The sequence below is a fragment of the Acinonyx jubatus genome, chromosome B3 (assembly GCF_027475565.1).
Source record: "Acinonyx jubatus isolate Ajub_Pintada_27869175 chromosome B3, VMU_Ajub_asm_v1.0, whole genome shotgun sequence".
In the NCBI taxonomy this organism is placed as follows: Eukaryota; Metazoa; Chordata; class Mammalia; order Carnivora; family Felidae; genus Acinonyx; species Acinonyx jubatus.
This window is the reverse complement of record NC_069386.1, coordinates 112,002,241-112,017,707: the sequence shown is the minus strand read 5'-3', so window position 1 is coordinate 112,017,707 and position 15,467 is coordinate 112,002,241. Positions and strand designations below refer to the sequence as shown.

The 15,467-nt window shown below is 41.6% G+C and overlaps 1 protein-coding gene across 10 annotated transcripts in view; it reads right to left on the bottom strand.

Moving 5' to 3' along the window:
• The window catches only part of RAD51B (RAD51 paralog B), a 715,946-nt gene that overhangs the window by 186,969 nt on the left and 513,510 nt on the right, over window positions 1-15,467 (bottom strand). For all 10 annotated transcript variants that reach the window (XM_053224607.1, XM_053224604.1, XM_053224609.1 and 7 more), the window contains exon 9: window positions 10,994-11,097. In XM_053224607.1, the coding sequence (XP_053080582.1) occupies window positions 10,994-11,097 (104 nt within the window). The remainder of the gene's footprint in view (window positions 1-10,993; window positions 11,098-15,467) is intronic.

Here is a 15,467-nt window from a genome sequence, read left to right as displayed (position 1 = left end):
AGAAGAACACACAACTTTGAAAAAAATTTAAAGGTAAACCATGAAATTGATTACTACGTGGGGAAAGGGACTTTGCAAGGAGAGAATAAAGGTATAAATATCATTTATATGTCATTCTGCATCATCCATGAGGAAGAGATATCTCTACAGGGTACACCATGGTACCTCCAGGGCCCTGCAGGTTCTCACTCGAGGAGACCAGGAATGGGTAGGCACAGGTCTGTCCCCACTGTGGGCAAGACTCCACAGAGACCTTTTCTTTCTGCTTTGATAATAAATATCAGACATTGAAGCCAAACCCAGAACATGGAAAAGATGCTGGCTGGAAAGGCCAGAACTTGGAACTTGAGAGAGGAAGGACCAATATTTCCCCTGACTAAATGGGAAGATTCAGAGGACCATGTCCCATGTAGCTCATTCTTCCTCAGGGGTGTTCTGTTGTCACACAGAACAATGTTGTTACAGGAAATAACTGACGATTACTTAACAGAGATAGAAAAAGCTCTCTCAAGGCAATGACTCATTGCACTCTTTGAGAGAAGCATTCCACCTAGTGCAACCACTGAAGGTGGCCACACCACAGTGGTTAAATGGAGAAAATTTCTGCAAGTAATTCCAAGCAGCAGGCATTAATAACCTTACTTTAACGTGGGACTCGGTATATGATAAGAGTTAAGAACCCAGGAATGCAGGGGAGGGAGTGTATGTATGTTCATAGGGGATAGGGGATCCTTAGAAGTCGTGTGATTCAGAGCAATTTTTTTGAAGTTTATAAACTTCAATGTACTCATCTATGAAGGATGCCTAGAAATATATGGCTCATAGGGTAGTTGTGAGGCTTGAACAAGAAAATGCCCAGAATGCACTTAGCAGAGTAGTCGGCACAAAGGAAACTCTCAGTAAATGGTTAGGTAGACAGAGCAGAGAAATGAGAAATCCAGGGCTATAGGGGCTTTGGATGATATGTTCTTAATCCTTCCCAGATATACCAGGTGCCTCTGTTCTAACTTTTTAAGGTTGATAACAATGAACCTCGTTCTAGAGGTTTGACATTCAGAGAATTCTGTTACTTAGAGTCACGGATCATAATCCCAGCTCAATCTCTCCTTGCCAATTCTGAGTTAAGGATTCAGCAAGTAGGCGGTGGGGTACAGCCACTGTAGCTTGGCTCTCTAAAGGTGTTCTCAAAATCATAGTCCCTTTGGTAACAATAAAATAAGGGTCCAAGACTCAAGCACACATGCTCTTTGTCCTAGATGCCAGAATTCTTAAGCTCTGCCAAGTCAAGAAGGGAAACTTTCAGAAAGATACCCTCTGTGGAAAATGTCTGCTTCAAACATTTGAACTCAAAGGCAGTTGCCAGGGGCCATTGATTTAAAAATCCATGGAAGGTTATGGGGTGGGAGGCAGGGAGAAAGTGTGGAGGGAAGAGCAACAGGGCAAGAGGAAGGTTGAGGGAAGGAAAGATTGAATACGTCAGTCAATTCTATGGTAACTGAAAATTCCAAATTATTTACAGCAGCAGAAATTAGGAAAGCTCAATCATTTATATGGCAGTTGACAACCAATCATGCATTAGATAATGTTTAACATATCATAAAATGTTATGATAACATAATCAGACTTACCAAAATTCAAACAATTCTAGAGGTATATTTGATTTGTTTTTCCTCACACCTCCATCGTGTAAATCCTTTGTCTGCTTCCCATCCCCCTACACCTAATTTTGTAAGCCATTACAATTTTGGAAGGGTCTGAAGCCCCACCGCACCTACTGCCCCAATCAGGTTGAAACACAAACCAGCATTGTACCATGTTATGACCCTCTTAGCCACAGCGGACCCTGGGGAGAAGCAGAGACCACAGGCCCGGGCAGTGCACCGCTTGAGCGAGCATACTCCCCTGGCAACAGCAACCACATGACGAATTCTCCAAGCTGGATCTGCTTCAGCCACATGTGTGACAAGCTGTGCTATTCAAATCACACACACAGACAGGGCAAGGAGCAGTTCTGAATCACAGTCACATGCCAGGAGGATTTCTCAGCCAAATAATGGCAAGAGCAAGAGGAAAGAAAGCAAGAAGCAGCTCATCATCGCCTTCCTAATGTCCCTGGCCCCAGGGTGGGAGGTGCTGTTCTAATATGTAATTCAGTAAGCTTTGGAGGTAAGCTAAATGACATTCTAGAGCCAGTCATCCTTGGGGAAAAATTGGCGAGGAAGATAATAAGGACCATTCATTGCAAGCCAGAAGAATCATCACTAAGGCAAGGCCTCACTTTCCAGCACTTCATTTGATTCCTAAATTAAAAAAAAGAAAAAGTCCCTATATCTCAGAGGACATGGTATAGCAAAAAGACTTAGTCCTGGAAGTTAAACAGACTTGGTTTCAAATCTTGATACTACCACTGAATACAAGTTATTTATCCTCTTTGCTCAGTTTCTCTATTTGTAAAAAGGAGACTATACCATCTATGTTAAAGGCTTGTTGGGTCAGCGCAAATAATGCATGTAAAAAGATCAAACATGATGCCTGCAACCATCAGTAAGCAATAAAGACTAACCCCCTTCCCTTCTGAGACAATGAAAAGGGCTTTACATTAGTGTTGCCTGGAGCACTGGGTCTGAGCAAGGATGCTCTTCACTACCAAACTGCAGGACCCTGAGATGGCAGGAAACAGGTCTCCACATGGCTGCCTCCTTCCCTCTGTTCCACTTTGACTTTTGTAAAATAAAGATGAAAAGGTTAAAAAATATGATAATCACAAAGCTTCTCTCAAGCCAAGAAGACCAGGCAAACAAAAGACCAGAAAACTCCAAGCTTCCCAAGCCATCATATGCCTTTAGCCTATGAGATAGGCAACCTGAAGCTCAAGACTAAGGGTGACCCTCCATGAGCACAAGTGACCATTTGTGGGAGAGGGGCAGAGAAGACAGCCTTGTTTGCAGGATGTTGTCTATAAAGAGTCATTCAGCTGGGAAGTCCACACTCACTGTGAAGTCCAACTCAGAAAAAGTCAAGTATTCACATGTCTGGACCAAAGAGCTTAAAATACTGACTTTCATCTGGTAATTCATCGCAATGTGGGGTGGGATGATGCCTTTATATATATATATATATATATATATATATATATATATATATATATATATATATATAATTTTTTTTTTTGCAGAATTCTGTAAAACCTCTTTATAAGCCACTGAAAGTTTTAGAGGATATAAATACCACTTTGCCTGCAAACCCAGTCATTTGATTGGGCTAGGGGACATTTTTGCCCAAAGTTTTCCTATTAAAAGTCAGCACAGTAAAGTGAAAATAGCAACAGATTAGGAATTAGGAGAATTTAATTCCAGTTCCATTTCTGCCACTTATTACTTGTGTAACCCTGAATAAATCACTTAACCTCAAATTGCTTACCCCCATCTGTAAAATGAAATGGCCAGAATACAGTGTGGTTCTGAGGACCACCCTTGTGAGAATCACCGGAAGTGCTTGCTCTTGCTGAAGGGTCACTGGGGCAGGGCCTAGGAAGCATCATTAACAAACACCTGTGATTCTTAAGCTTGCTGTAGTTGAACATCACTGGATAAGATCATCTCTAGGAGGCAATCTCAGATGGAACATTGTTGTATCCTAAATGCCTTTGTTCTAAGTGAAAGCACTGGTTCATTTGTAAATCAGTTCATAGTTTATGTAGCTCTTAAATTCTTCTCTCCCCTTTGCTTTTCCTAACCAAAGATGTTGCCCCATTTTCTTCTCAGTCATAGCTAACCAAAGCCAAAATACAACATCCTGTCCAACCTTCATTCTCAAATGAGCCAAATGCATTTCAGTGTCCTTGACTCCCAGGTCACTGCCTTGTCCAAGAGATCTCATAGCTATTTCCTATGTTGTTTCCCAACTGAAAACACTTCTCTTCCCTAGCCGACAACAAGGTCTTCAGTTTGGTTCCAAAGCCCTGTGTCTCTTTCACTTCCTGCAACAGCTGAGATTTCTCTGGAAATCTCTCATTCACATATTTGCCCTGGTTTACTTACTTAGGGAGTTAGAGCTGGAAGGGTCACTGCATAAGGGGATTTGGTACCAGACAGTGTGTAAAAATAAAACTAGTCAGAGCTAGAGGAGAATGACAGAGGTGATAAAATACTGGTAAGATGAGTGGCTCAGTAAAGGGAAAGACGCCTAAACACTCTGCGAGTGGATCAGTCACTCAGCCCCTGATGGTCAGAGATGGTGATCCTCAAAGAGAGAAGGACGTGGTAATTCCTCCATGAAAGCAAATATATTTGATTTACAGTACTATTCTTTATTCATAGATAATGTCTTTTCTATTTTTTTGGTGTGCAAGTAGCTTTTCCTTTTTGAAATGATGATAACACTTAATTTTGTAACTCCACTTGCTAAAAAATGACATTAAAAACCCCATGATGGTCTCCCGCCTTGTTTTGTTTTGATTTTGATTTTAATTTTTCTTGACTCCATGTGGCTCAAAATCTCCTAGGAAAAACTGACTTTGCCCCTCAGCAAAGGTACATTGTCTATCATGGTCAAGGGAAACCCCCATCAGAAACATGGCAGCAACTGTATTAATGAATTTTTAACTGTCAATTTCCAATGGGACCCCTTCAAGGGAAAGTTTTATCTACTTGAGCCCATTCAGAGGTAGTGATATTTTTGAGTATGTTGAGTTTTTCCAGAGGGAGTCCAATGAAGTTTGGTTTCTTTTGTAGGTGGTGGGAGAGGCATTGATATTCCTATCTTAAATGTGGAGACAGAACCAGGAAGTGTCCCCTTGGGTGTCTATGTTGTCCTTTCTCAGATGGAGCTTGTCTTTATGCTCTGAGTCTTAGCTCACTGCATTCATTTGCTGTTACTGCATAATTTCAGGTAGGATTTCCTCAGATTTTAATATATTTGCCCGGTGACCTGAAAAAAAAGAGTCCTTTTAAAAGTCACCATTCTGGGTTCTGCTTTTGTATATTTTCCCAATCTGTTCAATACCTGTTAGAGCACTTCTGATGGAAGAGTGTGGGCAGGGGTTAGATTTCACACTTGAGCAGCTCTGAAAAGGGATGTAACATTTATACCCAAGGCAATGTACCTGGCTGGGATTCTATGTTCCTTTTGCTATTTCTGCAGACATTTATGCTTAAAAAGAAATTTCTCCCATACCTGCAGCCAAACCTCTCCTCTGGTTGGATACACACACACATACGCACACACACACACACACACACACACACACACACACACACACGTCTCCTGCCCTCCATGTCCTCCTTGCCTAAAAACAGCAGACAGGCTGAGATAGAAATAGAACAAACACAATGACCTGGAACCATTTTACAAAGAGAAATGAATAACCATTTCACTCATTTTTGAGTGAGGGCAACTAAGCCTGAGTTCCTCTGGAGGAATCTGCAAGTAGTGAGACATAAAACTGATTCCATGAGGTAAAACATCCTCTTCAATGTCTTTCTTTGGGTGAATATGATTGTATGCGTGACATTCTTGCCCCAAACCTACACTTCAGCTTATCTGGGAGAAAAGATTTCTCATCTCTTTAGTTAGTCAGCCCTCCAATAAGCCTATCCAAGCACAGATAGCAGAACTCATGACTTGTGGAAGATGGCAACAAAGATTTCTTATCCTTTCCCTCAGTCAAAGACCCCATGCTGCCTGTTCCCTTAAAGCAGCTGTGGAGCCCCTCTCCCTCACTCAGTCTGGGTCCGTGTTTAGGGCTCTGGTTTGCTTACACAGTGGAATATTCCAACTAGGATTTCAAAGGAAGCCTGGCTACCACTCTCCCAGAGCCCCCAGCAGGCTGGTTCCACAAAAAGATATTCCTATATTCAGTCTTTGTACAGCACTTCTTTATAAGTATCTGCTATAATCGTCAAGGTCTGATGCCAACCTTTTTAACTGACAATCACTGGCACTTTAAGGGAACTATTAAGCTGCGTAACTCAATTCTTATGGGGAAGAGTGATTCCAAATAAGCTATATGGCTTTCTTCCTTAAGACCGGGTTCATGCATAGATAGGAGTTTCTCTCTCTTTCTGATTTTCAAAATAAATGTATTGACTGTATAAGTGTCAAGCATTGTTCTGCCTCTGAGGGTACACAAATAAGATTCAGTCACAGTGCTCAAGGGGTTGGCAATCTGGGTTTCACTCACGCAAGAACAGAGACAAGTACTAAGTGCATCTGTGGGCAAAACTGAGGGAAAGGGGGCTGATTAAGTCTGGGTGTCAGGAAGTCTTCACAGTGATGGTGTTTGAGTCTTTTAAAACACAAAATGGATACTGAGAGAAGAATTATATCACCAGGAAGGGGACACTAAATACTTCTAAAATGCAAAACAACCTGGGACCTTGAGGAAAACCTAAGGATTCCAGTAGGGATCAGGAGCCTGAGTAGTATTATTGGTCTTGTCAACAATTTACTGGGTACTTTAGGCTCTTCCCCCAAGTGTTCTTCTTTATTTTTTTTTTTAAGTTTACTTATTTTGAGAGAGAGACAGCATGAGCAGAGGAAGGGCAAAGAGAGAGAGAGAGATAGAGAGAGAGAGAGAGAGAGAGAGAGAGAGAGAGAATCCCAAGCAGGCTCCACACTGTCAGTATAGAGGGCTCCAACTCATGAAACCATGAGATCATGACCTGAGGGGAAACTGAGAGTCGGACACTTAACTGACTGAGCCATCCAGGTGCCCCTTCCTCAAGTGTTCTTTAACTTCCAGGTGACTGCTATATAAAGGATGAAAATATTATTATAAAATCCTTTTAAATAAGCCTCCTATATGAATAAGTCACCTCTTCCCCGTTCGTTGAAATGAGAGAGTCATAATATTTCATCAAGGGGATGTGAGGCTTTAGTTGGGATTAATTCACTTCATTACTTCTTCCAGGGCACTGAAAAATTTGTATAATCCCCATATGTGGTTTGTAGGAATGGACTTCATGATGATTTGATGAGAAATAGTATGAATATTTCATCAAGTTTTTCATCTTCTTTTCAAGTATTAGCACCCTTACTTCAGCTTTTCCAGCCCCTCATGGCAGCCCGTATGGTCACTGCAAGTGCCTCCTGAAGGAAGGTCTCAGCCCATCCGTTGTGCATGCTGTGGCCTCAACAACCCCCACAGAACCTTCTCTGCAGTGGGGCCCGCCCTCTCCTCCAAGCTCACCGAACTCATCATGCCCTGCGGCATGTACCATTCACACGGTCACCTCTTTCCCCAGTAGACTGTGAACAACTTCAGGGCATCAACTTACTCCTATTTTGAATCTCTGGCATCTTACATGGTGACTAGTGAATGAGGTGTCAAGTGAATGAGGGCACAGACCCTCTGCTCTTGTGACAGGGCCAAACCCAACCTGTGCCTTCTGAATGTGTGATTTGCCTTCTTTTGCTGTTCCTCCTTACCCCAAATCTTCCCTTTCTTTTCTCTGTAACAGACATTTATCTATTTAAGGCACTGGTTTTCAGCCTTGGCTGCACAGTAGAATCCACTTGAGAGAGCTTTACAAATAAATAGTTGTGCCCAGCCCCATCGGCACAGATTTTGATTTAATTGGTCAGGGTGGGGTTCTGGTGTTGGTATTTTGTAAATGCTCCCGTGATGAGTCTAAAGTGCAGCCAGGCTTGAGAAATACTGATTTAAAGTGATACTCAAGCCCCACCACCTTCTAAAAAGACTAATGTGCCTCTGATGAGTTTACCTTGCTCTGGATTCAAAGCAGGTACCATTTTCACCACTTATTAGGTAACAAATCAAACACTGCCTTGTGACAGTACTTCGATATTAGTTTGTTCTTGAACTCCTGCACTTCGTTTTGATTGTTTATGAGTGTGCACACATGTATTAGCTCTCATACGAGACCAGAAGGACCTTGAAGGCAGGAACTGTGTCTTCTCCTTCTTTGCATCCCCATGCCATGTACATGGTGGACCAGAAAATATTTTTGATTATTAAAAAAAAAAAAAAAACAACTCAAAATACTAAAAGAGAAAAAAAACCTAGTAGAAGCCACTTTAATTCTACTTTAAAGATATGTCTTTGGAAAGAATAAAAATGTTGCAAAAAGGGTGGGGCAGGATTGAAGCAGACTCGAAAAAGAATAAATAAAAGTCAAATGGAAAAAAAACTAAATTAGTCCAAAAGAAAATGTTTCCCAGTTTCTTAAGAGGGTTTTTGCAAACACTGAAGCAGAATAAACAAGAGAATTAACTCGGCTTGTGCCCTGATAAGGAGATTTCTTTTTTGGTTATATAATTTTACAAAGTTTCCAGGGTGTAAAGAAAATAATCAGCCAGGGAGGACTCCTTCCCTTGGACTTTACAATTCAGCTCTTGGTTTAATCGGCTCGAAGAGCTGCTCAGTTTGACCTGACCTCCTTCCAGCCCTGTGATCTCAGACTAAGCCTCACATTCAAGAGCCCTGGTGTAGAGCTCAATGTCATAGAAATGGGATAAAACATAATCCTCATTCCGTGTCCTTGATCCCTTGGTGTAGTGGCCTCTGTGCATTGGTGGGGGTTGGGAGAGCTATGCCTGGTATCTTCTCCTAGTGGTTGGTGTTCCATAGATCTGCCAACGCTAGAATGATCTAAGCATGTTCCCCTACTAAGTAGTGTTTTAAGGAAGTACTATTTGGAACAATTGCCTTAAAGACTAGTTTAAGCCACTGTTTTGTGCACAGATCCCAGAAAAGGTTTATCTTCATATGGCTTCTCTACTTTGTCATGAAGTAAGACTACAGGAAAGGCTCAGTGTCTCATAATGCACACCTTCTACTAATGCAATATAAGTTCATCAGAGAGAGAGATGTTTTCTATATCAAATTTTATCCTAGTTATTAGGCCACAAATTGAAGGACTGGTCCCCAAAGGCATGCACCTTTCTAGAGATTGATTAAGTATAAGTTCTCTTGCCTGGGTTGGCCATTTTAATGCTGGTCATATTTTACTTTGCTACAGCATTTTATTATATTTTACTGTTTTATGTACATATTTTACTAATTTGTGTGTGAAAACATCATTCAAAAGCATTTAACTCTGCTCTTGATTGATTAGCAATGAAAGTAACATGTTGTTCTTTGTAGATTAAGATAACACCACTGACTCATTTGATAGGATATGAGTTGATAGACTGTCACTGATCCATCCATGCTGTGCTCCTCGTTCTTGTGACTAGTAGCTTGTATTTGACCTCAAGAGCCAAGAACCGAGGGCCACCAAAACCCTGCAGTTACTAAAGAGACATAAAATAATAGCATTTGTCCTACCAGCCACTTCCTGTTGACATTAAAAACATGGAAATGACTGGTTAATTTATTAAAACAAAAGGAAAAGAAAAATATGGATCTAGCTTCTTTATTTACTAATAAATGCTAGCTAGAATTGGTAAAAACAGGATCTGAGAGCCTGGAATCCATGATTCCACATACAATAGACTACAACACAAAATCAATGTATGCCATCTAAAACCTAAAAGAGAGATAAACTACACATTGTCAAGGAGAGGAGTTAAAGATCCATGAAAATGAATGGATTTAACACTGATTCACAAGGACTTTTGCTTCCTCAAATAAGAATGCAGGTAGTAGTGCTTGACAATCCTTAATGATATCCCTGATAGCTGCAAACGGGGTCTATTTAACATAATTTATAACATAGGGTACAAACCAAAGGTCATTAGGTTCCACAGGAACATCCTTGGATATGTTCCACTGAAAAGAGAAGTAATGGATTCAGAACCCAGGATACTTGAATCATCGGGGAAAAGGTATCACTGAGGTAATGAGCACGCCAGGGCCTGAAAACTTAAGAATGTTTCCCTAAATGAAAACAAGCAGCTCCATCTTCTCAGAACATGGCTGACTCAATCATCAAGCTGGAATGTTATTTACACAGTCCCAAGCAAACCAAGAAGAATCCTCTGGTCTGTAACCGAGGGCACTTGGAAAGTTAGGTCTGGAACAGGCAAAGGCTCAGGTCTGTTTCTGATGATTCCTGACTCCTTGAAAGAGAGCCAATTTACCTAATGCAGGTAAAGGGCAACAACTCCCTGCCACCTCCCCCAGAAAGGACCACCAGCGTGATATTTCATGCCTCTTTAGTTAATAACTTGGGTTGTAATATAATCAGCAAGATGGGCAAATCTGGGTTCTGAATTTTGCCCCATCCAGCAAATCATAACAATCACCCTGTCTTCTTCCTCCTCCTGCTTGTGGGAGAGGTCATGCTAGAACCTGGTCTACACAATAGAGTAAAGCTGCTGTTAGACACTGGGAAAAATAAGTTCCCTAATTATGAAATATTTGAGCAAAGGGGTCAGACTGTGGTGTCGCTTCCTTCAGAATAAAAGAGAAGATTAAGAACAGAGTAGAAAGTAACCTTTCTGGATGGAAGGTGGGGAAATCTTACTTGAGGCCAGGATAGAAACCCTACATAGGGAGCTCTGAGAGAGCTATCATCCTTTTGGGGGTCTCTCTAGCATCCTTCAGTACTGGAACCTACTGGTTTAGGAGTTAATGCACAAACAACCAGGGTCTGGGGAATGGTTTAATCATGTGGCAGAATCTGTCTGGCCTACAGTTTTCAAACATACTAACCTCAAGAAAAAGCACCATCACTATTTAATTTGTACACAAATTATCTAGTCCTCAACAAACACCAGCTAAGTAAAATGATCATTCACCTTTTAGAGATGGAGAGTTTGAGACCCCTAGAGGGGTGGACCTTGGTCACTTACAAGCCACTGGCAAATATCAGGAGGCATGTTAACTCAATGGGCTCTGTTTTTAGACATGGTTTCCTGTGAGTGGCTTCTTTCCCACTTCATTGTAACTGCTATCTTTACCTACCCCTGACAGTGTTGGCCCAGGACAGACAACGTGGCCAGTGCTTTCAGAAGATGAACACTCATATTGCTAAGTACATCTTGTTGTCTGACCTTGACAGTCAGAATACATTGCCAAAGCACTCACCTGTCTTCTCTCTGAACCAAGATACTGGAAAATCAGCCGGGTGTTCACACTGTGACTCCAGGTGTTTCCTAGGGCAGCCGTCACACAGCTGGATCCAGAAGGGCCTGAAATGAAACAGGGCAAAGTCATGACTATGAATGCCCTTTCTTGTAATGGTGTTTCACATAAACAAAAGTCCAGTCATTGCTCATTGCTTAGAGACGACTGGGGGGCTCAGTTCATTACCACAAAAGTTGACAAATTAGAGAAGGAGAGGGGTTAAGGGACATGAGACTAAAAATAAAAACCAGCATGAATTTCCTTCAGCCTCAGTGAAAGCGACCACCACTGGGCTAAAAGATAACAGAGTTATATATCAGTAAGAGATTGCATGCAAGGCAGCTTGGAGCCATTGCTAGTAATAAATCGAGCCACTCAACATCCACAGTAAAAAGGCATAATGCTACTACATAGAATAAGAGCCAGTTATGAAATAGTTTTAGTTTAACAGAGTTGTAAGACTTTTTTAGCTTGACAAGAGTCTTAACTCAATTTTCCTAATCAATGTAGAAATGGTGGAATATATGTATAAAATTCCTTTGCCCTTCCAACCCCTGCACACACACACCCAGAAGAGAACTCTGGAAGATCTAACCATTTCATGTCTCATCTGTTTTAGACATCCTTATCCCCAGAGAAACATTTTTTCACCTTCTAAGACTTTCCTATAAAGGAGAGGAGCTGAAGTATTCATCTGAGTTTCTAGTCTACTCCAGGTTGACCTTCAGCTACCTTACATCTCCAGAGCTTCGCGGATCTCTCTTGATGTCACCAGAAACTATTCCTGCTCTCCTCCTCTTGTTCCTCCTTAGAGGCAGGCTCATGAGTCCCACCACTTAGAAGCCAGGCCCCCATCATATCTGGCACATCTTGAGGTCTCCTCTGAATTCCTGTGCCCACTTTGGCCCTGGGCCATGGGAGGAATCTTAGCCCTAGGGGGGCAGAGTGAGACATTCAGTTTGCCTTATATCCACAAGATGCCATATCTTTTAAATGAGGAGACTAAGAACAAAGAGGCTGAAGTCCACTGAATTAGCTAAATCCACACGAAGTCTTGACCTTCTCATTCATTGCCTGCTTACTGTATCATTTGATTTTCACCTCTCAGTCTGGAGTAGGAATTGGTCTTCTTTTCTGGACCAGTCATCTTTCAGGGTGGTTTTATCAACTTTGCATGGCCTAACACTCCTGAGCCCAAATATTATGGCAGATGAAGGTGGGTCTGTGGTTCTAGGCTGGAGGTGATTTTGTTGGCAATATCTAAGTGGAAGAGCTACTGGCATCTAGAGGGCAGAGGCTGGCGATGTTGCCAAACACCCTGTAAGACAGAGGACAGGCCCCCATAACAGAGAGTTATCCATCCCCAAACATAACAGTGCTGAGACTGAAAGCCCCTGGGTTAGATAACACCAACCATACATTTTCTCTGGCTCAAGCAGGCACAGGAATGAATTAGATAGAAATCAACGACTGGGACCTCAACAAGCCTGGGAGTTTCAGAATGAAGAATTTAGCATAGGAAAGAACAAAGTTTAGGGTGACCTTGCTTCATTATGCACATAATTTAAAACATATACAAATTTATTTGGAAAACACACAATCTAGACTGTGCTCATGTGATCACATCACTCCCTTACCTAAACTCCAGCAGCAGCCCGCTGTACTGAGGAGAAATACTAACTCCTGAACAATGCATCCAGGGCACTTTGTCATCTGCGTCTGTGTCTCTCTCTGGCCCCATTTCTCTAAGCATTCTCACTGGGTGGTCTCCTGTAACCTCCTGACTTCTCTGTCCCCATTATCCTTGACCTCTTATCAGCAGTTGATAAGCTTCCCCCTCCTTTGGCATACTGCTTCTACTGGACCAAGTGGAGTATTCTTTTCCTTCTCTGCTACTCTTCTCTCTCTCTTCCTAGTTGTGGGTGGACCTCAGGGGATGGGCCATGACAAATTTTTCTCCTAAGTGACTTCAGTGGCTAGGAAGGTAATGTCTATTAATAAAGAGGTCAGGTGTTTGCATCTTAAAATACAGGAATTCTTTACTACCACAAAGTGATACACTCTCTCTTCCATTCTTCTTGAAATACACAATCCTCTCGTCTTTCATTTTCCCCAGTTTGACAGAGACGTATTAACAGAGAAATACTTTCTCTTATAAGAAAACCAACCCTGCAAAGGCAATAGTAACTGATTGTTCTTTTCTTTTTTGCATTTTTGTAAAACAGCTTTTTTGAGATAATTCACACATCATGCAATCCACCCAAAGTGTACAGCTCAATGGTTTTTACTATATTCGCAGTTGTTCAAGCATCACTACAACCCACTTTAGAACACTTCATTGCCTCAAAAAGAAACCCCAGACCCCTTATCTATATAAGCCTCAAGCCCCTCTTTGCTGTCCCTCAGCCCTAGGTGACCATTACTCTGCTTTGTGCTTAATATTAAGTATCAGGAGGTGATGGGGAGTAGAGGAGACTGTGGTGAATGAGACAATCCATCCATGACCTCAAGGCTGCAGACCCTGTCTCGCTCTAGCTATTATTATCATGTGACAATATGAGTTCATAGTCAGCCACATCTTTTGACTTTTAAAAGAGAAGCCAGAAGTCCATGTTTTAAGTATAATCTACAGATTTTAAAATGTTAGTTTAATTAAAAAATTTTTTAAACATTCAAATGAACATAATTATGAGCCATATAGGACTCATTCCCACCAAGCTTGCAATGTCTGCTCCATATGGATGTCCTCACTGTTGACAAGGATGTGACCCCAATGTGGATGATTTTGTAGCCTTTGTCTCAATCTGTGACCGGCTTCAGCACCTGTCCTCCATTTTTAACAAGAACTACAAGCCTGACATAATGAATAGCAGCACTATTAATTCAGCATCTTCAAATCAAGCTCACTTTTTCCATTATAACTTATTCTTCCCTCTTTCTTTGGCCTTCTAGTTAATCTGGTTCAGAACCTCAGTTCCATTTTTAAATTTCTCCTTCTCCCATGCTTCTCAGTTCCAATAATTTGTGATGTCCTATTGATTTAGCTGTAAAATCTCACCTATATCCATTCCCTATCCTCCATTCCTCCTACTCCAACCTTAGATCAGGTCCACATTAGCTCTCACCTGAGGGTGGCTCCTAGAGCTTTCTAACTGATGTCCATACTGCTGTCAGTTCCTCAAAGCCCATCCTCTCTTCTGCCTGATTAACCTCCCCGAGTCACATCTAAGCACACTTCCCTGCTGCTTCTCAGCATGCTCAAAAACTTTCAATGGCTCCCAAGTGCCTCCAAAGAGTTCTACATTCCCCAGATTGGCATTCAAAGCTCTTCCAGCCTGTGCCTGATCTGTCTTTCCACACCACTTCCCTCCATTCCACTTCAAAGAGACTTTGTTCCAATTCAATCACTTCTTCCCCATGTCCCCTCCACACCTGAAATGCCTCTGAGTCCACATGTTGTCTTTGATACTACTTCCTGCGTGCCACTTCCTTGGTCATCACAGATATAACGTCTTCCTCCTCTAAACTCCTGTAATACTTTATTTCACTCTCTCACGCTATGCCATCTCTTTCTATCCTGTGGTATATTACTTGTGGTGTGCTTCTCTTATCACTCCTAATACATACTTTAAGAGGCCCAAATCCATGTCTGATTCATGCTAGCATGCCTGAATCACTTAACTTATGCCTCATTCTGTGTCACTGACACATGGAAGATAATAAATACTGATTCAATAGTCAATAAGTTATTCCTACTAAACTTGGAACCATGTTACTATATATTCAGTTTAGCAGCAGATTTACATTCTTAATTTTATCTTGCTTAAGCTAAACTTAATGGCATTTTTTCATTTTTCAAGCAAATTGTAGAAGCTTGTTGTGTACGTGCCTGCTAAGTGATAGGATGAAGTAAGGCTGAACTTCCAAGTTTGCCACGAGAAAGCTACATGTGAAAAATTAGGAGTTGTTAATTAGTTAAGCACTCAAAAAAATTTTTTTTTCAGCAATAAAATGATCGGCACTTCCCAGGTTCTGGAAGATGTTTTCAGGGGTCAGAGCCACATTTGGCCAGTGGTGACTATTTAAAGAATGCCATGGGGGCGCCTGGGTGGCTCAGTTAAGCATCCGACTTCAGCTCAGGTCATGATCTCGCGGTCCGTGAGTTGGAGCTCCGCATTGGGCTCTGTGCTGACAGCTCAAGCCTGGAGCCTGCTTTGGATTCTGTGCCTCCCTCTCTCTCTCCATTCCTCCCCTGCTCATGCTCTGTCTCTATCTGTCTCTCAAAAATAAATAAATGTTAAAAAAATAAAATAAAGAATGCCATGCCCCGAAGCTAATGAAAACAGTATAAGAAAGTATCGATATACTTTCCATACACTGGCTGCTTTCTGGACAGGTAAGCTCAAGTCCCAACTAAAGGCAACAAGTGCAAATG